This window comes from Scyliorhinus torazame, chromosome 8 (genome assembly GCF_047496885.1).
Source record: "Scyliorhinus torazame isolate Kashiwa2021f chromosome 8, sScyTor2.1, whole genome shotgun sequence".
Classification (NCBI taxonomy): Eukaryota; Metazoa; Chordata; class Chondrichthyes; order Carcharhiniformes; family Scyliorhinidae; genus Scyliorhinus; species Scyliorhinus torazame.
In genome coordinates this window covers 15,792,123-15,816,316 of record NC_092714.1, presented here as the reverse complement: position 1 = coordinate 15,816,316, position 24,194 = coordinate 15,792,123, and the positions used below count along the sequence as shown (strand labels likewise).

Below are 24,194 nucleotides of genomic sequence, written 5' to 3'. Positions count from 1 at the left end.
GTGGGGACAACAGACTGAGATACAGACTGTGTGGGGACAACAGACTGAGACACAGACTGTGTGGGGACAACAGACTGAGACACAGACAGTGCGGGGACAACAGACTGAGACACAGACTTTGCGGGGACAACAGACTGTGACAGACACAAAGTGAGTACAACAGAATGTGGCATGGACAGTGTGGGGACAACAGACTGAGATACAGACTGTGTGGGGACAACAGACTGTGACACAGACAGTGTGGGGACAACAGACTGAGGCACAGACAGTGCGAGGACAACAGACTGAGACACAGACAGTGCGGGGCCAACAGACTGTGACATGGACAGTGTGGGGACAACAGACTGAGATACAGACTGTGTGGGGACAACAGACTGAGATACAGACTGTGTGGGGACCACAGACTGTGACACAGACAGTGTGGAGACAACAGAGAGTGACACAGATAATGTGGGGACAACAGACTGTGACATGGACAGTGTGGGGACATCAGACTGAGACTCAGACTGTGTGGGGACCACAGACTGTGACACAGACAGTATGGAGACAACAGAGTGTGACACAGATAATGTGGGGACAACAGACTGTGACATGGACAGTGTGGGGACAACAGACTGAGTTACAGACTGTGTGGGGACCACAGATTGTTACATACACAATGTGAGAACAAGCATTCACACAGACTGTTTGGAGCCACAGACTGTGACACTGAGAGCCTGAGTCTAATGGTCAATACACTAAATTCCCAAATCCCTGGCATAAGACTCCAGTGCTAATTGCCCCTATATTTTATTGTTATTGGCTCACCTTGCGTGCAGGTTTTCCCTTTACCCACCTGAGTAGTTCTGTGGAGATCGAATGTAACCACGTAGCTCTGCAGCAGAGTCCATTAGAACCGTTGGTTCCTCATGTTCATTTTCCCCTTTCAGAATATTGCCTAGAGAAAACAGCATGAGAATTGTTTTCAAATGCACGAGTATTTGGGCTGGAAAACCAGGGTTTATTCCCCTGCACCGAGGACTTCCTGCTGGGGCTTGTCTGAAGCAGAGGGACAGTGTTTCTTTGCAACCTGTGCTTCATAAATGGACTTGTTTGAGAGCACTCTGCGTGGAATCCAGTAACCAGCCCTGCGTGGAATCCAGGAACAACACAATCAATTTGCCATTTACCTCAGAGGCAAGGGCACGTCTGCCAGTCGCCAGTGCTGGCAGCAGTTTTATATGAATAGTTTTGTACGAACTCACATGACAAAGAAATGGTTAAATGCTGGAAATCTGACAGTAATATATATATGGAATGCAAATATTGTGCAAAACCATGGAGTAATCTTAGACACTCAACACATATTATTAATTAACGAAGCCTGGTTAAAGCTGAGATCCAGTGAGGATAAAAAACTTAAAGATATTAGTATCAGCAAAGAAATAATACTGAAGAAATTAATATGACAAAGTGGCAACAAATCATCTGCATCTGTCACCTGGAGACTCGGGTTTTAAGACAGGGAGCTGCAGAGATAGATTTGTTTTGATCTTCCAGGGTTTCTTAAATTATAGAACAGTTTGCAAACATAACCCCATTATTAAGGAAAGGAGAAAGAGAGAAAATGAAGAACTAGGCCAATTAGCCGAACATCAGTAGCAGGCAAAACGCTTGAATCTATTGGGCGGGATTTAAGTAAATGGGAACAAAGTCCTATAGCGAGCGCGTTTAGCCGCGTGATTCCCGGTGCTCGCAGCAGCGAAGACCACAATGCTGTAAAACAGCACTCGGGTTGGGTAGGGGCCTCAGCGGGGAACACGTGGCTGAGACCACACAAAGGCCCGTTTTATGCTCGCCGGGACCCCACGGTGAGGCGAGAGAGCATTTAAAAATGGCGATCTGGCCCCGGGGGGTGTCACCACGGTGGCCTGGCCCACGATCGGGGCCCACCGATCCGAGGACGTGCCTGTGCAATGGGGGCACTCTTTTCCCTCCACCTCGGCCACAGTCTTCATCATGGCCGACGCGGAAGAGACACCCCCCCCCGCGCGAGCGTGGGGATGACGTTTGCAGCCGCTGACGCTCCCGCGCATGCGCGGACTTCCACCGCCCGGCGCAGTCCTTTCGACCCTGGCTGGCGTGGCACCAAAGGCCTTCCACGCCGGTCGGCGGCGCGCCAATCACTCCGGCGCATGCCTAGCCCATCACAGTGAGGGCTTGGCCCCTAAAGGTGCGGAGAAATCCGCACCTTTTGGGGCGGCCCGACGCCGGAGTGGTTCACGCCACTCCATCCCGCCAGGACCCCCCGCCCTGCCGGGTAGGGGAGAATCCCGGCAATTTCAGAATGTTTTGAGAATGTGACATGGGGAAGGTGATGAAATGTATTTGAATTTTCAAACTACATTCGATAGGGTGCCATACAAGGGGTCGTTACAAAATAATTAAGACTCAGATAGATATATTAGCACAGATTGTGAATTGGTTGATGAGCAGAAAACAGAGGAGCAAGAATAAAAGTGACATTTTTCGAGTCGCCAGTCTATATTGAACAGGGTACCACAAGGTATCAGTACTTGGGTCTCAGCTATTTATAATCGGTAATAATGATTTAAACAAGGGGGCTGAGTGTAACGTATCCATGTTGATCATTAGGTGGGAAAGTAAGCAGTGAGGAAGATGCAAAGACGCTGAGGGACAGAGACAGAAAATGCTGGAAAAAACTCAACAGGCCTGGCAGCATCTGTGGGGAGAGAAACAGATTTAACATTTGGAGTCCAATATGCTTCGTCTTTGGAATTTTGCTATTATCTGAAGGATTTGGACAGGTTTGGTGAATGGGAAATAACATGACAGATAGAATACAAAGTGCGAAGTTTTCCCCTTTAGTAGGAAAAATGAAAATAGGTAAGAGACTGGGAAATGGTTGCATCAATTTGGACCAAGGTATCCATGTAAATGAATCACAGAAAGGTAACAAGCAAGCTTCCACCATCTTAAACATTCAATCCCGCACCACCTAAGTGGAGCGGCAGCTGTGTGCATCATCGAAAAGATGAACTGCAGGAATTCTCCAAGGTTCCTTCAGCAGCACCTACCATTCCCATAGCTTCTGCCAAGGACAAGAGCAGTAGGTGCATGGGAACCCGCAAGGCCCCCTCCAAGACACATGCCATTCTGATTTGGAAATATATTGGCGTTCCCTCACTGTCACTGGGTTAACATTCAGAAACACCCTTCCCAATTATCACTGTGGGTGTACCTACACCACATGGACTGCAGCAGTTCAAGAAGGCAGCTCACCACAATATTCTAAAGAGCAATTAGGGATGGGCAGTAAATGATGACCTAGCTGACGCCACCCGCATACCATGAACAAAGAAAAAAACAAAAAGCAATTAGGGAAGAATATGGAGCGGGATTCTCCGCCCTCCCGCCGGGCCGGAGAATTGCCGGGGGGCGGCGTGAATCCCGCCCCCGCCAGCTGCCGAATTCTCTGGTGCTGGGGTTTTGGCGGGGGCGGAAATCGCGCCGTGCCGGTGGCGGCCGCTGGCAGCGCGCCCCCCCCCCCCCCGGCGATTCTCCCACCCGCATTTTAGGCCGGTTCCGCTAGCGTAAATTAAACCTGGTACTTACCGGCGGGCCCTGGCTCTGCGGGCGGCCTCCGGGGTCCTCGGGGACGGGGGGATCTGGCCCCGGGGGGTGCCCCCACAGTTGCCTGGCCCGCAATCCGCACTCTTTACCTCCGCACCGTCTGCTGTGGACCTCCGCGCTGGCCGGTGCGGAGACGAACCCCCCTGCGCATGTGCTGGGATGACACCAGCACATGCTGGCGCTCCCGCGCATGCGCCAACTCGCGCCCCTGAAGATTCCGCACCTCCTCACGCCACTCCTCGGCGCCGGGACCTCCCGCCCCGCCGGGTAGGGGAGAATCCCGCCCATGGTATGTGGCTTTTGGTACAAGGGAACTAAAGTACAAGAGTAAAAATGTCTTCCAACAATTATACAGGGCATTGCTGATGCCACACCTGGAGTAGTGTTTGCAGATTTACTCTCTTTTCTTATGGAACAAAATATCTGCCCGACAGGAGGTTCAACGAATGTTCACTAGATTGGTTACGGGGGAAAAGGGATTGTCCAATGAGGAGAGATTGAGCTGCCTAGGCCTATACCTCCCGTACCAGCCTCCCCGAACAGGCGCCGGAATGTGGCAACTAGGGGCTTTTCACAGTAACTTCATTTGAAGCCTACTTGTGACGATAAGCGATTTTCATTTCATTTTTATTTAATTTCATTTCATTAGAAGAATGAGAGGTGATCTAATTGAAACATGTAAAATTCCGAAGGAATTAGATGCTCAGTCACTGAATGTATTCAAGGCAGTGGCCAATAGATTTTTTGATGCTAAGGGAATTGAGGATCAAGGGGAATTCTGTGAGGAGATGGAGTTTAGGTAAAATATTGATATACCATTAATTCACAGCGAGACCATATGAACAAGTGAACCAAGGCTTTAGTTCACACAGAACTAGCCTGCCAGTGACTTCTGTACAAATGAACGCCACCCACTGGGTGTAGGATTATATACCATCCCCGGGGGGGGGGGGGGGGGGGGCAGAGGCGGAGCCCACCGGGGTTCCAGCTCAATCCTTAAAGGTTAAAGGTTACATAGGCACCACATCTTCTGGTGAATACATTTCACCACATTCACCCCCTGTTTAAAAAAAACACAAAGTCCGGCGGGGGTGACGTGGGTCAAATGTCCAGTCTATCCAGAGGCCGGATCATCCTTTTAGACCTCCTCAGCTCTGGCGGTGCGGCGGGCATGGACGTCGTAGATGATGGTGACTCCGAGAGCGTGTTGTTCGGAGCTTCCGCCAGGCGTGTCGGAGATGGTTACGGGGTAGTGGTCGGCAGGTGGGTGGCGAGTGGCTGGTGTGAAGGGTGGGTGGCAGTGCAGGCGTGGGGGGCACGTAGGCAAGGGAAGACACAGGAGCTCCGGGGGGCGAAAGAGACACGGTTGGTGACGGTAGGCGATGCTGGGGTGCGGGGGGGCGCGTTGGCAGGGGAACCAGCGGGCGCCAGGTCCCGTAGGGAGACTGTATCTTGCCGTCCGTCTGGGTGCGTGACGCAAGTGTAATGGGGGTTTGCATGCAGCAGCTGGTCCCTCTCGACTAGGGGGTCAGTCTTATGGCTCCTCAGATGCCTCCGGAGAAGGACAGGCCCCGGAGTCAGAACTAGCCTGCCAGTGACTTCTGTACAAATGAGCGCCACCCACTGGGCGCAGGACTATATAACGTCCTGGGGGGGGGGGGGGGGTGGAGCCAGAGGTGGAGCCCACCGGGGTTCCAGCTCAATCCTTAAAGATTAAAGGTTACGCAGGCACCACATCTCCTGGTGAATACATTTCACCACAAATATCAACCACAATCATTGAATGGCAGAAGACATGAAGGATCAAATGGCCTACGACAGCTCTTATTTCTTCTGTACCTATGAGACAATATTTACAATTGTATTTATCATTATTTAGATCCTTGCCATTTGCTGGTTTAGAAATTATTGTAATTTTCAATGCCTTTTCTTGTGCCAGGCTAGGTTATGTTGTTGGAGCAGTTGAAGTAATGCTGCTTAATACATCTGTATCTGACTTCATCTATGGTGACACTGGAAAGCAGAGGTTAATTACACTTCTCACAGTACTAAATTCCAGTTGTGACAGCGTTAGTTTGTGTAAACAAAGAGTCATTGCCATGAATTATGTGAGACAGCCCAATTAATACCTCTGCTAATATTGTCAGTTTGCAAACTGATATTCCTGTGTGTGAGCAACGAACGGAAAGTCAAGTTTATTTTATGCTCTTTGTTTAATATTGTGGCTGGGATATAATGGTGGAGGGTGGATAAATGCTCCCGGAAGATCCTGGGTGGATAAAGCCCTTTGCCGAAAGCCCTTCCCCCTCCTCCCTCTCTATACAGTTCCTCACCGTCTCTGGTGCCTCTTCTCCATCTCTCTCAAGCTGCAGCCCAAATGGGGTTTGCAAACACAGCACCTGTGACTGAGAGCATGATCTCTAACCAGGACCATTTCAGACACAACTCCTTCACAATGTAAATGTCGGCCACAGTCCCAGAGGACCATAGGCTGCTCTCCCCCTTTGAGAGCTGACTGGTGGTGATTCAGCCTGAGGGTTACCACACCTCAGGCAAGGCTGAGAAGGTGGGGCCTTCTTGAATAACCTCAGCCCTACAGGAATTGATCCCACACTGTTGGTGTCGCTCCGTATCACAAACCAGCCGTCCAGACAACTGAGCTAACCGACCCCACAAACTCAAACAGAGCTGGTAGGAACTAACCTGCAAATTGCTGATGATCCCTTTAAATAACGCCTGCTTGGAGGTTGTGATGAACAGTTACTGTATTACTGTACCCTTATCATCATGTAAGGTGATGTTCCCTTTAAGACCGGGCTTGGAACCCTGGGGGACTCTGCCTCCGGCTCCGCCCACCTGGGAGCCGTATATAAGGGGCCGCCTTGTGGGTGGCACCCAGTAAGCACCCGTCTCGGCACCAGGCTAGTTCTTAGCTTATTAAAGCCTTCTTTACCGTTTCACTCTCTGAGCGCCGTTATTGAGGGTACAACAGAGGTCATTCCTTCCTGCCAACAAATTCATGGTCAGCTGTTTGTGTTTCAGAGAGAGGGCTAGCTGGTGCAGTGAGGTCCAAAGTAACAATGCTGACATGAAATGAGCGATACGCCTTGACTGACATCATGATCTGCCTTCTCTGTATACTTTTTAGCACATGTTCTGAACACCCTTGCTAACGCCCTCCCCCAAGTTGACATTCCATGTGGACAACCCCAGAAGCACATTTGTGTAACGCAGACACCATTTTGATATCAAATTGGCAGCTATAGCACCAAAACTAATGGTACGATGAAGCTCAACTTTTTAGCCTATGATCTCCATGGGAAACAACCATTCAGCGTCCAACCTGTAAAAGTAAAAGTAAAGTACAGTTGCCATAGTCCCGGGTGACCATAGGCTGCTTTCCCCTTTGAGTGGGAGAGCTGGCTGGGGGCGAGTTAACCTGAGGATCACCCCACTTCAGGCGAGGGACAAGGTTGGGAAGGCCTGAATAACCTCGGCCAGTATTAGAGTTGAATCTGTGCTGCCGGCCTTGCTCTGCACCACGAACCAGCTGTCCTGCCAACTAAAGCTAAACCGGCCCCCAAACCCTGTAAAGCTGTTACGAATGCTGGACTTTACTGGGGTGGTTATGTTTTAGCGAGTCCCCTACAATTTCAGGTGAAACAGATCATTCTGAAAGTGGAAGTTGTCATCATTCTAAACACCTCCGCTTGGAAACAGACCGATGTGATCTGGTTACCACGGGGAAAGGAACTCAAAAAGTGACACTTCTCACACCTGAGACAGCTGCTTTTTGAAACATAGTGCGAGAGTGAGGGAGAAAGAGAGCATATACTGTTCTGTGCAAGAACACAGGAAAAGTGGAGAAGGACGTTTTGTGTTCACAATTAAGCAGCGTGCCTGTGAGAGCTTGGTTTCTGTTTGAAAAAAAGAACGGGGCAGCACGGTAGCCTTGGGGCAGCACGGTAGCCTTGTGGATAGCACAATTGCTTCACAGCTCCAGGGTCCCAGGTTCGATTCTGGCTTGGGTCACTGTCTGTGCGGAGTCTGCACATCCTCCCCGTGTGTGCGTGGGTTTCCTCCGGGTGCTCCGGTTTCCTCCCACAGTCCAAAGATGTGCAGGTTAGGTGGATTGGCCATGATAAATTGCCCTTAGTGTCCAAAATTGCCCTTAGTGTTGGGTGGGGTTACTGGGTTATGGGGATAGGGTGGCGGTGTTGACCTTGGGTAGGGTGCTCGGTGAGCCGGTGCAGACTCGATGGGCTGAATGGCATCCTTCTGCACTGTAAATACTATGACTATGATAAGACAGAACCAACGATGCATTGGAGATTTGAGAGACAAAGAGCCACTTGCTGGTGAAAGTAGCCATGATGTAGAGATGCCGGCGTTGGACTGGGGTGGGCACTGTAAGTAGACTTACAACACCAGGTTAAAGTCCAACAGGTTTGTTTCGATTCACTAGCTTTCGGAGCGCATTCAAAGTATCGTGTTGCATCATTGACTTTGTCTATATATGTGTTTCTGGAACCCGTCTCTTCATTCACCTGAGGAAGGAGCTGCGCTCCGAAAGCTAGTGAATCGAAACATATCTGTTGGACTTTAACCTGGTGTTGTTAGACTTCTTACTGGTGAAAGTCGGATCTGGAAAACTCAGATTGAGCGCAACAACTTCCAAAGTACACTGAAAGTTTTGACCTAGCACAACAAGGAAAAGTGAACCTGCTGGAGAGCTGGGAATAACTCTGCACCTATTCTTGTGTTAAGCAGTTAATGCAAAAGTACCTTTTTATTTAGTTTGGTGCATTATTTGTCTGCCACTTATTGTTTGATATATGTTGATTTTAATTTGTTTATTACACTAAAAATCTTAAACATGACATCTTGCCCTTAGTTTCTTTCTATAGGTCACTGAGAAATCCACACATATTAAAAAGCTTTTCTATTCTTCCTACCAAAGTGAATAATTTCACAACTCCCCACCTTACACTCCATCTGCCACCTTCTTGCGCAATCACAGAATTGAACCATAGAATTGTTACAGTGCAGAAGGAGACTATTCAATCCATCAAATCTGCACTGACCCTCTGAAAGTGTACCCTGCCCCATCCCCACCTAACCTGCTCATCCCTGGGCATGAAGGGGCAATTCGGCATGGCCAATCCATCTAACCTGCACATCTTTTGACTGTGGGAGGAAACCGGAGCACCCGAAAGAAACCCACGTAGACATGGGCAGAAAGTACAAAATTCACACAGTCATCCAAGGTCAGAATTGCACCCGGTCCCTGGCACTCTGAGGCAGCAGTGCTAGCCACTGTGTCACCGCGCCACCCAAAATCACTTCACCCTGTCTATATTCCTTGGCAGCCTCGTTACCGATTACATTCCCACCCAGCTTGTAACATCAGAAAACTTGCCCCCATCATCCAATAATTGATATAGATTCCCTCAACCTCGTTGACTCTGCATAACCATACAGTGATTTTCCAAGTGCCCGATTACCACGTTCTTAATAATAAATTCCAGCATTTTACGGAATACCGATGTCAGGTCAGCTGATCCATAGTTTCCTATGTCCTTTCTCTCTCCTTTCTTTATCTGCAGGGTAACATTTGTTACCTTCCAGTCCATGGGGGCCATTCTAAAATTTAGGGTATTTTGGCAGATCAGAATCTATACATCCACTATCTACAGATACCCGTTTTCATCCATCAGACCCAGAGAATTTGTCAGCTTTCAGTCCCATTAATTTCTTTGTTACATTTTTCTTTCATAATATTAATTATTTTTTAAGCGCCTCACTTTCATTCGACCCCTGAATCCCCAGATTCTCTGGCATTCTATTGCACATTATTCTTTGCAGCCTTGCTTCTATGTGTAATGCTGTGAATAAAAATTACTGGTAGGTTTAACCTGATCATTTTGAGCACTATAGTTTGGCAATATAGGGCTGGGATTCTCCACTCCGACGGCAAAATCACGTTCGGCGACGGGGCGGAGAATCCGTTTTCGAGCACGAATTCGGAACCGGCAGCAGTTTCGTTATCTTCCCCCCCAAAAAAATCGGCGTACTCAGGGAGTATGCCGCGCTGAGTATCCTGCACCTCAGGCCATTGCCTGAGGCCGCCCCACTATTCTCCGTCCCCGAACGGCCGAATTCCCAACGGTGTGGTTCTAACATGGTCCTGCCGTACGGGAACCTCGCATGGTGGCTGCGAACCCAGTCCCAGGCCGCCACAGTCGGGGAGGGCTGATCGGAGGGCAAGGGGGGGTGCATCATTCGGGGCTGAGGGCTATGTATGCGGGCGAGCGAGCAGCTGATGCGGGGCACTATTTCGGCGGTCCAGGTCCGCGGGCCAAAGGCCGCCGCCGTGCGCATGCACGGCCTCTGACCCGGAAGTGCAGGGGGACGTATCGGCAGCTAGAGCTGCGAGCTCCACGATGGCTCCCTGCTAGCACCCGGCAAGACGGGGAATCGGTGGCCTTTGGCGCCAGTTTTCCTGGCGTAAAAGACCACAGTTTTCACGATGGCGTGGGGACAAAGTACTAAAAATGGAGCATCCAGCCCATGGTGTTTGCCATCTCTTGGAGTAAACAAGGTGAATATTGAGCAATGCGCGTGGGTGCTTGGCATTCAACATTATGACATTCTATAATAATAATAATCGCTTATTGTCACAAGTAGGATTCAATGAAGTTACTGTGAAAAGCCCCCAGTCGCCACATTCCGGAGGCTGTTCGGGGAGGCTGGTACGGGAATTGAACCCGCGCTGTTGACATTGCTCTGCATGGCAAGCCAGCCATTTAGCCCACTGTGCTAAACCAGCCCCTTCTATAATAAATATTAACGCTGAGGAACGCCACCCCATCCACACCAAGTGTCAGGTTGCAAATCTCAGATTGGAGAAGTTGTGGATTTGCTTTTATAAATTGCAATTTACTGTGGAATTGACGAAGAGGTTTGTAATACACCCTGACAACAGGCTAAAGAAATCAATTAAATGACCTTTGAGAATGCACTGATGGTAATGAGGACAGGGCTAGACTGAGATGATCCAACAACCGATTTGACACAATCATTCTGCATCAATGTGGTTGAAAGTAGGCAGGGTGGAAATGCTGAAATGTGGACAGCAGCAAGACCAGGATCTGAGGGTGTATGAATATTGATTTATTCATGGGGGTGTCATGGCATATTTATCAAAGACACTTAATGTGCTTGGTAATGTTTTGAAGAAGGCAAATTGCACCAGTGTGTGGAATGTACATTTCTCAATCCACTCATTTTCATGTTCACAGCTCCGTGTCTGTCTGTGTATTTCCTCACAGACTGTGTGACTCTGTCTGACTATTTCCTCCAGGGTTTTCTTGAATTTTCCAATGTCTCCGAAAGCGGCTGGATTTGTTTGCTATCGGGTCTTTGTATGAGAGGAAAGTGGGGCTTTCTCACTTGCCTGAGCGAGGAGTGGGCTTGACTGGTTGCTCTGAGCATGGGGCAGTCTCGCTGGATTAGCCGGTCCTTTCTTACCTGTTGATTTTGGACGTTTATGCATTACTATCACGTCCTCTATGGCCAAGTAGTACTGTTTAGACTCCTCCGTCCTCCTTCTGAGAAGCTGATATACATTGGACAGGTTCAGGGTGAGCTCTGGAGCATCCGGATATGTGACTTTCTGAATCTCAATAACTCTGGAATGACAGAGAAAAACTATACTTTAATCCGTGGGAGATTTCAGATAGAAATTCACGTGTGGGGCAGCACGGGGGCGCAGTGGATAGCACTGCTGCCTCACGGCACCGAGGTCCCAGGTTCGATCCCGGCTCTGGGTCACTGTCCGTGTGGAGTTTGCACATTCTCCCTGTGTTTGCGTGGGTTTCACCCCCACAACCCAAAGATGTGCAGAGTAGGTGTATTGACACATTAAATTGCCCCTTAATTGGAAAAAATGAATTGGGCACTCTAAATTTTAAAAAAAACAAATTCACGGGTTTTTCCGATAGAAATTCAGCGCTTCTGAAATTGTCCAGCAAATCACCCAGAAAAGGTCAGAATTCAGGGATCTGCACATATCTCTCCATAGTCGACAATGATCTCCACACACAGTGCGACCCGATCTCCACACACAGTGCGATCCTAGTTTGGCAATGTTTTGACTTCCTTCAGAACTTTCAATGCTATCTGCATTCCAGGTGAGTCCCTCTGTACAACATCCATCAGGGATGAGACTGAACTTTCACAGCTCCCTGCATCAGGAATGCCAAGGGCAACTATATGAAGTAAAGACTGGATGAGCAGATATTTCCCCCAACTCATTGTTGGGAAATCTGAAGCCATTGCCTTCGGCCGAGCCACAAACTGCATTCCTTAGCCACGACTCAAAGGAACTGTCAAGTGAACGAGCCAGACCATTTGCAACTTTCACCCAAGATCAGCACCTAATCGCATATCCACTCCATCGCCATGACCACCTAACCCACCTCCACAATATCAACCAACTCCATTCCACCTCAGCTTATTTGCTCCTGAAACCCTAATTCATGCCTTTGCTCGGACTCTACACTGACCAACTCCAATGTTGTTCAGGCCGGCCTCTCATCTTCCATCCTACCTAAACACAACCCTATCCAAAACACTGCCGCACATATCCTACATTGTGCCAAACTCCATTCACGCATTAGCCCTGTGCTCGCTGACCTAAGTTAGCTCCCAGCCAGGCAACTGCTCAATGTTAAAATTCTGACCTTGTTTTATTATCGCTCGATTGCCCCACCCCTCCCTAAGTTTATAGTCTCCTCCATTCCTTCAAGCCTTCACAACCTCTAACTGGTGAGCCTGCCTGATGCTTAGTGTTCCTCTATTGGCAGCAGTGCCATCAGCTGATCAGGTTGTAAGCTCTGCAAGTCTCTCCCTAAACCTCTTCCCCTCTCAAGCTCCCTTTTCTCCTTTTAGACACTCCTTACACCTACCCCTTTAACCAACATTTTGAGCATGCCTTAATATCTCTTTATGTAGTTCAATGTTGAATGTGGTTTGATAACGCTCCAGTGAAGCACCTTGGGATGTTGCAATGCACGAAAGGTGTTATATTAGTCCAAGCGAAGAAACAGACTCTCACTGATCCCTGTTGAAGCATCATGGGCGGGATTCTCTCAGCCCAGGCCGGGCTGGAGAATCGGCGGGACGGGCGCGAACCGCGCGATGACGCCCCGACACCGATCCGCCGATTCTCCAGAGAGCGGAGAATCGGCGCAATTGGCGCCAGCGTGGTCGGCGTGTCGCCGGCCTGGGGTCGCTCTACCCGCCTCCCCCCCCCCCCCCCCCGGCGATTCTCAGCCTGGATGGGCCAAGCGGCCATGCAAAAAAAAACGAGTCCCGCCGGCGCCGTTCACACCTGCTCTTACCATGCGGGACCTCAGCGTGGATGAATCCGGAGGCGGCCTGGTGGGGGGGAGGGGAGTCCGACCCCGGGGGCCTCCGCTGTGACCTGGCCCGCGATCGGGGCCTACCGATCGGCGGGCCGACCTCTCGGGCTGAGGGCCTCTTTTGTTCTGCGCCGGCCCCTGTAGCCCTACGCCATGTTGCGTCGGGGCGGGCGCGGCGAAGGGAGCAACTACGCATGCGTGCAATCGCGCCGGTCACACTGCGCATGCGTGCATTGGCGCCGGTCCCACTGCGAATGCGCAGACCCGCGGCGCCCATCTGACGCCTGGGATCGGCAGCTGCAGCGGCGTGGGTCGCTCCAGTGACGTGCTGGCCCCCTGCAGGAGTCAGAATCGCTGCTCCTGAGGCCATGTTGACGCCTTCGAGAAACGCGACGGCGTTTACGACGGCGTCAACACTTAGTCTCAGGATCCGAGAATCCCGCCCCATATCTCTCAATTCCATTACAATTCTATCACAATTCAGAGTAACAGCTCATCTATAAGATGGCATCTCTGATAATGTTACATTCTCTCAGTGCTACACCTAAGACCCGATCTACATGGTGTGATTAGTGGGTTGCTTCACTGAAATAAACCTCGTATAGTCATAGGTGTTTACAGCATGGAAACAGGCCCTTCAGCCCAGCTTGTCCATGCTGCCCAGTTTCTATCACTAAGCTAGTCCCGCTTGCCCGCAATTGGCCCATATCCCTCTATACTCACCCTGCCCATGTAACTGCCTAACTTCTTTTTAAAAGGCAAAATCGTACCCGCCCCGACCACTTCCTCTGGCAGCCTGTTCCAGATGCTCACCACCATCTGTGTGAAGAAATATCCCCTCTGGTCTCTTTGGTATCTCTCCCCTCTCACCTTAAACCTATGCCCTCTAGTTCTAGACTCCTCTACCTTTGGGAAAAGATGTTGACTACCTTATCGATGCTCCTCATTATTTTATAGACCTCTATAAGATCACCCCTAAGCCTCCTACGCTCCAGGGAAAAAAGTCCCAGCCTATCCAGCATCTCCTTATAACTCAGACCTTCAAGTCCTGGCAGCATCCTTGTAAATCTCAAAGCTTCCCTGAAGAAATTCAACATCTATGCTGCCTCCACAAGAAACCAAACTTTGAGGCTTTGTCAGGAACACAGGGAAGCGAAGTTGAGCACGTACTTCCAACAAACTCATCTGCCAGCTCCTGCAAGCACCCCTGCCCCATTTGTGGCAGAGTCTGCAGGCTGCCCATTGGACTTACCACCCATCAAACTGGAGTGGAAGCAAGTCGTCCTCAATCCTAAGGGACTGCCTGAGAGCTACACTGACCATCATTCCACCCTCCCCCTCTCCTAGACTGATGGCCCTCACAAATTTCTAACTCAAATGAGATACCGTCAGCTGAACCATATTGGAATGTCCTGAGGGTGCCATCTAAATTGAAATTCTTTCTTGACAAGGCGATCCAAGTTTCTGTTATTGAGGAGTGGGATGGACAAGTGAAAAAGCCCATGTCAGTCACATTCCCCTGTCCACTATCCACCAGTGATGCTTCAAATCAGCAGTTCAAACTATGTTATCAGGGTTGGTTGACATTATGGTCTCCCAATCTTCTCCCAGATACAAATGAAGATACCCACCAGTAGCAGGAAGAGACCTACCTGGAAAGGAGCTCCTTAGAATTCTGCAAATAAGAAAAGAGGAGATCAAAGCATTGAACAAACAAATCAGCACACTGTTGAATAATACAAAAGTGAATGATATTTCGGGTAAAGAGTTGCATGTCTGATGGCGTTTTGAGTGAGCCGCAGTCACTGACTAATGAGCTGTTTTTCTACATTCTGAGGTCAAGTTTGAGGAAGCAGCAATAATGTTGGGGACAGAAACTATGAGCTTATAATTATGCCGCAGCCTCAGCAATAATTCATCAGGAAATCACAAGGTGGTTAGAGATATTCTTCCATATTAGTTCATTCGTCTAAAAACCACCCGGAAGGTACAGAATCCAATTGGTTCTGAAAGAATGAAAATCATTTTGCCTTGACCCCTCACTGCCTGAAAAACAATTTCACAGCATCGGTCCTCCGTATATCTATTATTTGTTTGAAACTTGGGACCTTTTTGTTTTAAGTAATTTTCAGGCCTTATGTTTTCTACAGTGTTTAGTAACTTCCCCCAGCACTGAAACAGTCAGCAGTCTTTCCTCCGAGAATGTACGCCATCATCTCTCCTTGTTCTCTCAACATTGCTGCAGTCTGTGACATAGTTTACCACACTAACCTCCTCCAACGTATCTTCTTCATTCAGCATCTACGTTGGGCTTCGTAGTAGGAGATCTTCATGGATGTTTTCACAACCATGCTTTCTCACCCAGGGCAAGTCGTTCGACTTATGAACATCCTTAAATTATTGCCTAACATTTGCAAAAGACAGTAGAACATTTTGACCATAATAGTATTCCAGAAACCGTGAACCATATTTTGATGAATAAAACTCTTCTCAAACTCTTCCCCTATTCAATTGTATCCAGCGAATCTCTCAACAGTGGCCTCTTTTCCTAACCCTACACACTCACCTCCCAGATGAGGAGCTATCCTTGTCCTGCTCTTCTTCATGTAAACGTTGTCCTTTCTTCTATCAGTCACAGGCATGTGGGTCAGCTTGTGCCGCGATCACAAACAGATCTACCTCACTAGCACTTCTCTCAAGCTCTTCAAAGATATCTGACTGCTTATCCATTTGGGAATAGCTGCTATTTCCTCCAGGCAACCATTGGGAGGATTGCTATTATCATCCTCCTCCCTGGCATAGATGCCATGCTTTAGCCACCAACTCATCCACCTCTCCAACCTCTGTCTCTAGCTGTCTCCTCAGCTTGGGCTACCTTTGAGAATTGACCGTGAGTTGACTTTCCAAACCAATTGCCTCTCCATCGCAAAGCACTCTGACATGTAACTCTCTAACGATGCCTGTCTCCCACCTCCCCGCAATCTCAGTCCATCTTCCTCTTTAACCTTCATCCCAACATCTATCACCTCCACACTCAATTGCTCCAGTGACCTCCAGGCTGACCTCCCATCCTCCACACTCAAGAAACTTAAGGTCATCCGAAATTCTTCTTCCTCCACAGACTGTGCGCCGCACACCCATCGTTCGCCCTTACAAAATATACATTGGCCCTTGCTTTCCCCATCTCTAATTATCATTCATCCATGGCCTTATCTCTACTCATCCCATAACCCAGCCAACCTGTTTGTGTGCTGGGGTGACAGATCTTCGCTATGGCAGCTAAAAGGCTTCATCTTCCCTGAGGTAAGGAGGGGAGATTCAGTCAGGCACCCTACTTATTATCACTATCCAGTTCTGGTTATAACTGTGCACCAATAGGCATCATATCTAAATAGCTTAGCACCGATGGTCACTTTAGCCCAATTGACTTGCCTAGTTAATAACAAGAAAGGCCTGCATTTCTACATTCCCCTTTTACTTCAAGATGTCCCAAAGTGCTTGGCAGCCAATGAGATCATTTTGAAGTGTGACCATTGTTGTAATGCAGGAAATGCAGCAACCAATTTTCCGCAGGTAGTTTTAACGCTGTTGTGGCAAAGGTATTTGCCAGGAGACCAGGAATAATTCCCGTACTCTTCCTCAAAATAGTGACAGCAAATCCTTTACTTTCAGCTGACAGACCAGGTGAGGCTTCGGTTCAGCATCTCAGGCTCCACCCCTGGCCCGCAGATCGGTGGGCCCCGATCGGGCCAGGGGTGCAGCAGGCCCTCAGCACCGCATTACACTGAAGTGTCAGCCTAGGGCTTTTGTGTTCAGGCTTACGGCACCTGTTGATTGTAGTGTTCTTTGGCTTGAGTCACAAATTCAAGCCGAACTCCAGGATTTCAGCAAATTGAATCCATGCTGATACTTGAAAGGGGGCTGATATACAAAAAAGATGAAGTTCTGGTTACTTGTACAGAGCCCTGGAGGGAGACCAGCAGATTTGGACACCATACCTTAGGAAAGTTACATTGGTCTTGGAGCAGGTGTAGCCAGGTTCAGCAAAATGACTTTGAGGGCTATTTATGAGGATGGGTTGCATAAACTTTGGCTTTTATTCACCTGAGTATAGAACATTGAGAAGGTTTTCCTATCCGTTCAAGGTGCTTGAATTGTTAAAAAGATTTGATGCGGTCAATACAAAGAAATCGTGGGGAAAACGGGACATAATCTACAAATCGGAGCTCGTTGATTCAGGAACAGTTTTTTTGGACAAAGGAACAGAATTTTTTTTCAAATTTCCAATTAAGGGGCAATTTAGCGTGGCCAATCCATCTACCCTGCACATCTTTGGATTGTGGGGGTGAGACCCACACAGCCACAGGGAGAATGTGCAAATTCTACACGGACAGTGACCCGGGGCCGGGATTGAACCCAGGTCCTCGGCGGTGTGAGGCAGCAGTGCTAACCACTGCGCCGCTGTGCCACCCCTGAAAGGAACAGAAATCAGGAACTACCAGGAACTAGGTTATTTCAGAGTCAACCACATTGCTGTGGGTCTGGAGACACAAGTAAGGGCTGCAGATTCCTTTCTTGATGGTTTGTTTTTACAATCTGACAGTTTCAGTGGCCCAGAACCTCTGAGGAATGATTCTTACTCAGGTCAAGAGCTGCACATTTCTCACCTGATCTTGCAACTGGGGCCTGGTTAGAAATGTGCAACCCAGCAGCCCCAGACCCCCGTCAATGCAGGGGAGCAGCGAGAGATGAAACCAAGCCTCTACGGCATTAAAGACCTCAGACACTTTCACATGAGAGAGGTAAAAGTGTAAGTAAGTTGGTGAGGGGGCTTGGTTGGTCCAAGTTGTGTTATTCTTTGCTTTGCTTTACCTGGATGGCTTGGATGATAGTGTGGAACGAAGAACAACAAGCTTTGGTAACAAACAAAACTAATTTATTAACACGACTAAATAAGATTCATACGTATTCATAAAGTATAAGGTTACTATATTAAACTATGCTATTGCTAACTACCGAACCACCTTCTACCTCTTCTACTCCACTCTCCTTGACTCTCTTCAGCTCACTCTCCCAGAATTCTAAGAGCCAGTGCAATTTATAGTACTGTTCCTTCTCTCCATCTAGTGGCTAGTTTTAACATAACATTAACTCTTCACATGCTGTACATTTGTACAATGTCACACAGGTGGTTCAGTGAGGGATAGGTGATAAGGCAGTGGGGGGAGTAGTCAAGGGACGACGGGTAGTCAGCGGGTAGTCAGGGTTCGATGATGGTCATGTGGTCAGGGGGTATGGGAGGGACGGGTGATAGTTTGGTGGTGGGGGATAGTTGGAGCGGCGAGTCTCGGGGAGCTGGGAGGTGGTTAAATGAACGGGAATGAGACGATAGTTATGGGGTGGTAATTGTAAGGTCAATATCATTGGTATCTAGAAGTTAGAAGTGGTTTTATTCCACCTAACTTTTCCTGGACAACTGTTCTGCTCAGAGAGTTGGAACCGCCTGAAATCTCCGTTTTAAAGCAAAAGGTTTTATGATTCCATCTTCTGGAGTACTTCTTCACCCTCTCCCTCACTGTGAATAATAGGTTTGGGGGCATTGTCACAATGTTATAGAGGGTAGCATTTTAACTTCAGAATTATACACTTAATTGAATTTAACCTCCACAGCAGCCTTGGTGGGACTTGAACTCATGTCTCTGAGTTACTAGCCCACTAGCACAACAGCTGTGCAGGGGGTTTTCCTGGCCAGCATTCCTCACTGCTAGCACCAAGATCATGTTTTGAGCGTTTTCACTGGTCAGGCACTGGGTCGTAGCTCCATTTCCAGTCCACCGACCACTCCTTGGCTGAAACTTTCCAGTCCCACTGCGGAGAACTTTCCCGTGGCAGGCACGGCGAACCATTTAAATCGCCGTTGACTTCAGCGAAACCGGAAATTCCTGCAAGCAGGAGAGGCCATATCCAGCCAGGAGAGAAGAGGCTGATTCTGTTTTAACTGGTCATTCATGTCTATTCCTGCCTGGAGCCCCAATGCTCCTCTCTAAAGAAGACCTTCAAAAGTAATTTGTGACTGATGAAAAGTTTGAGATGTCCCAAGGAAAAAGTAATGTATAATGTAAAGGAAATTCCTTTCTTTCATATGTTTGGATTGACTTTAATAGTGGAGTGCTGCTGGAACTACACCAGCTTAATATCATTGACTTCAGCAATAGGGGAAATCGCAGGCGAAAAGCAAAAGGAAAACAAAACTGATGTACCTGAATGAAGTAGAGACAATCCCCTTGTGTCAGATTCCACGCTTCGTCTTCTATTAATTTAATCTGTTGCATCGCCTTGCTCAATGCTTCTGAGCAGTTTTGAATCTGTGCGAGCACGCGAAGCCCCTCGTGGTCGATCAGTTTCAGTATGTGCTTTTCATCTTCTTCCAACTGTTGGCTCCATTCAAGGAACTTCTTTGACAGATTTCCTTTTAGCTCATTGGTCAGTGTCTAAAGGTTCAAGCCAAGCTCTTATGACAAACCATTCACACACAGGGACTGCATATGTAACAATAATATTATAATAATAATATTTACTGTCAGAAGTAGGCTTACACTGCAATGAGGTTACTGTGAAAAGCCCCTAGTCGCCACACTCCGGCGACTGTTCAGGTACACAGAGGGAGAATTCAAAATGTCCAAATTACCTAACAGCACGTCTTTCGGGACTTGTGGGAGGAAACCGGAGCGCCCGGAGGAAACCCACGCAGTCACGGGGAGAAGGTGCAGACTCCGCACAGACAGTGACCCAAGCCGGGAATTGAACCTGGGACCCTGCTGCTGTGAAGCAACAGTGCTAACCACTGTGCTACAATGCTGCCCAACAGGGTAAGAGGAGTACAACTCGGGGATTTTCACAATAACTTCATTGCAGTGTTCATGAAAGTCTACTTATATCACTAATAAAGATTATTGTTATTATTGAACGAATTGATGATCATAATTGGGTAGGGCAGATTTTGTCAATTTTGTTCGCAATCAGATCGGAATTCTGCGACAGGGCTCTTAAAGTACAAAATGACAACGGTATGATGGAGCCTTGAAGACCTGTATTGCCACCCACACATGACTGCATCAGGCTTCATGTGAAGGTTGAGCCCCCAAGTGAAGGGTTCTTGCATTATAATGCGATACAAACCCCTGGGGTGTCTCACAACCTTGTAGCATGCTGCCAGCTGCCTGCTGTTCCATGTGTAACAATCCACAATAATAACTTATATTAGTATCATGGCTTAATGTACTGAAACAGCGCAAGGCACATCACAGGAGCACAATCAATTAAAATGTGACGCTGAATCACACAAGGGGCGTTTGGGTCAAGTGACCAAAACTTTGGTTAAACAGAATGGTTTTGCAGAATGTGTTAAAGGAGGAAAGCCAAGATAGTGAGGTGGAGGCATGTGGGGAGGAGTGTGGTGTTGGGGATGGGGGGAGTGGGGTTGGGGGGGCAATATTCCAGAGCTGGAACCAAGGTAGCTGAAGGCTTGGCTACCGACAATGAGTAATTGTAAATGGGGATGCACAAGGGGCCAAAATTAGAGGAATGCAGATATTTCAGAGGCTTACGATCATAGAATTTACAGTGAAGGAGGCCATTTGGCCCATCGAGTCTGCACTGGCCCGTGGAAAGAGCACCCTACTTAAGCCCACGCCTCCACCCCATCTCCGTAACCCAGTAACCCCACCTAACCTTTTGGACACGAAGGAGCAATTTAGCACGGCCAATCCACCTAACCTGCACATCTTTGGGGAGGAACCGGAGCACCTGGAAGACATGCAGATTCCGCACAGACAGTCACCCGAGGCGGGAATCGAATCCGGGTCCCTGGAGCTGTGAGGCAGCAGTGCTCATCACTGTGCCATCGTGTCGCTCTAAATGGGTGGAGGAGGTGACAGGGATGGAGAAGGGAAAGGCCATGGAGGGATTTTTAAAAAAAATAAGGGTGAGAATTTTAAAGAGAAGGGGTAGGATTTTGCAGAGTGCTGGCTCAGACAAGGTGTGTAGCTGTCCAGCCACACAGCTTTTCTCTCCAGATTCTCTGCACACACACAATCTAGAAGCATGGTTTTTGCTCTCACAGGGCGGGATGGGACCGGATAGAGAAAATTAAATGAATTAAATGAAGATCGCTTTTTGTCACGAGTAAGCTTCAATGAAGTTACTGTGAAAAACTCCTAGTCGCCACATTCCGGCGCCTGTTCGGGGAGGCTGGTACGGGTAGAGCTAGCAATGCTGGCTGCACAGACATCGGGGCCCCATTTTAAATAATACTCCCCCCCCCCCTCCCCCCTTGGCGAACTGGGTTATTGGGATAAGGTGGGGGGGGGGGGCGGTGTCTAGATAGGGCAGGGGAGTGGGCCGCAGTAGGGTGTTCTTTCAGAGGGTCGGTGCAGAATCGATGGATCGAATGGCCTCCTTCTGCGCCGTAGGGATTCTGTGATATCATTTTAGAGGAAAATTTCATGACGCAATTGCATCTACCTTTATTGCAACTTCTGATTTCTCCAAGTCATGCTGTTTGATGGAACACTTGTGTTGAAATCTCCGAAGGTTCTCAACTTCAATCATGAATTCTCGCTATGGAAACAAATGAAATATTTTGAATTAGAATGCTGAACAAGAATGTAAATGGAAAATGGCGCAATGGCAGCTGAGTGTTGATAATAAGTGTCTCAGGAGATGGTCAGAGTTACAGAACACAAATCTGGAAACATAGAAAATAGGAGTATGAGGAGGCCATTCGGCCCTTCGAGCCTGCTCCGCCATTCATTATGATCATGGCTGATCATTCAACTCAGTAATTTGTTCCCACTTTGCCCCCCATACCCTTTGCACCCTTCCTCTCCAAGAGCTATATTGAACTGCTTCTTGAAAACATGCAATGTTTTGGCCTCAACTACTTTCTTTGGTAATGAATTTCACAGGCTTACCAATCGCTGGGTGAAGAAACCTCTCCTCTTCACAGTCTTAAATGGCCTAACCCATATCCTCAGACTCTGACCCCTGGTTCTGCACTCCCTTACCATCAGGATCTTCCTTCCTGCATCTGCCCTGTCTAGTCCTGTTAGAATTTTATACATTTCTCTGAGAACCGTGCCCCCCTCCAACATTTTTCTAACTCCAGCCAATATAATCCGAACTGACTCAATCTTTCTTCATACGTCAGTCCCGCCACCCCAGGAATCAGTCTGGTAAACCTTCTCTGCACTCCCTCGAGAGCAAGAACATCCTTCCTCAGATAAGGATACCAAAACTGCACACAATATTCCAGGTGTTGCCTCACCAAGGCCCTGTACAATTGCAGCAAAACATCCTTACTCCTATACTCGAACCCTCTTGCTATGCAAGCCAACATACCATTTGCCTTCTTTATCATCTGCTGTACCTGCATGCTTACCTTCAGCGACTGGTGTACGAGGTCACCCAGGTCTCGTTGCACAATCCTCTCTTTCAAATTGTAGCCATTCAGATAATAATCTGCTTTCCTGCCTTTGTGACCTAAGTGGATAACCTCACACTTATCCACATTATGCTACATCTGCCATGCATTTACCCATTCACTCAACTTGTCCCAGTCACAGTGAAACATCTCGGCACCTTGCCCACGCTCATCCTCCCAGCGAGCTTTGTGTCATCTGCAAATCTGGAGATATTACATTCAGTTCCCTCATCTAATTCATTAATATATATTGTGAATAGCTGGGCTCCCAGCATCAGTCCCTGCGGTAGCCTACCAATCACTGCCTGCCATTGAGAAAAAGACCTGTTTATTCCTACTCTTTTGTTTCTTGCCTGCCAACCCTTTTCTATCCATCTCAATGCACTACCCCCATCCCATGCACTTTAATTTTACATGCTAATTTCTTATGGGACACTTTATTAAAAGCCTTCCGAAAGTCAAAATAAACCACATCTACTGGCTCCCCCTCATCAACTCTGCTAGTTACATCCTCAAAGAATTGCAGTAAATTTACAAGCATGATTTCCCCTTCATAAATCCATGCTGACTCTGTCCGATCCTGCCACTGTTTACAAGTGCTCTGATATAAAATCTTTGATAATGGACTCTAGAATATTCCTCACTACCCATGCCAGGATTACTGATCTATAATTCCCTGTTTTTTCTCTACCTTCTTTTTTATATAATCTTTATTGTCAAAAGTATACTTACATTGAGACTGCAATGAAATTATATTAGCTACTCCCCAAACTGTAGGAACTGTTCCACAGTCTATAGAATCTTGGAAGGTGACCACCAACGCATCCATTATTTCTAAGCCACTTCCTTAACTACTCTTGGATATAAATTATCAGGCCCGGTGATTTAAAACACTATTTCCCTCCTAATATTGATTTCCTTCAATTCCTCCCTCTCACTATACTCTGTGTTCCCCAACATTTCTGGCACATTATTTGTGTCCTCCTTTGTGAACCAAAGTATGTATTTAGTTGACCAGCCATTTATTTGTTCCCCATTAAAAATTGCCCTGTTTCTGATTATAAGATATTTGTCTTCATTAATTTTTTTCTCTTCACATACTCATAGAAACTTCTACAGTCAGTTTTTCTGTTTTCTGCAAGCTCTCGTACTCTATTTCCCCCATCTGAATAAATCCCTTGGTCCTCCTTTGCTGAATTCTAAACTGCTCCCAATCCTCAGACCTGTTGTTTTATTCTGGCCAATTTGTATGCCTCTTTCTTGGATCCACTGCTGAGCGGAAGTCTCCGGAATCCCAGCCACGTGCTTCTCGGCAGCGGGAAGTTGCACAGCGTTCGCTGGTGGCGGGATTATCTTTTCCCGCCGCTGTCAATAGAATTTTCCATTAAAGCCACCACATCCGCCGAGAATCCGAAGTGTACTGTCGATGGGACCAGAGAATCCTGCTGCCAGCGAACGGGGACAGAGAATTCCAGTCTATCTCTTATTTCCCTTGTAAGCCATGGTTTGGGCACCTCTCACATTTTACTTCTGCGCCACACAGAATTAAACAATCGTTGCAGTTCACCCATGTGCTCTTTGGAGATTTGCCATTGCCTATCCATCGTCATCGCTTTAAGTAATGTTTCCCAAACCATCATTGCCAACTCGTGTCT

At 48.0% G+C, this 24,194-nt stretch overlaps 1 protein-coding gene across 1 annotated transcript in view; it reads right to left on the bottom strand.

The window, feature by feature from the left end:
• LOC140427660 (E3 ubiquitin/ISG15 ligase TRIM25-like) overlaps window positions 1-24,194 on the bottom strand; it is a 53,716-nt gene that overhangs the window by 14,193 nt on the left and 15,329 nt on the right. Inside the window, exons 2-6 of the mRNA XM_072513131.1 lie at window positions 21,582-21,677; window positions 19,319-19,549; window positions 14,711-14,733; window positions 11,164-11,324; window positions 836-937 (exon numbers count right to left, since the gene is read on the bottom strand). Coding sequence (XP_072369232.1) covers window positions 836-937; window positions 11,164-11,324; window positions 14,711-14,733; window positions 19,319-19,549; window positions 21,582-21,677 — 613 coding nt within the window. The remainder of the gene's footprint in view (window positions 1-835; window positions 938-11,163; window positions 11,325-14,710; window positions 14,734-19,318; window positions 19,550-21,581; window positions 21,678-24,194) is intronic.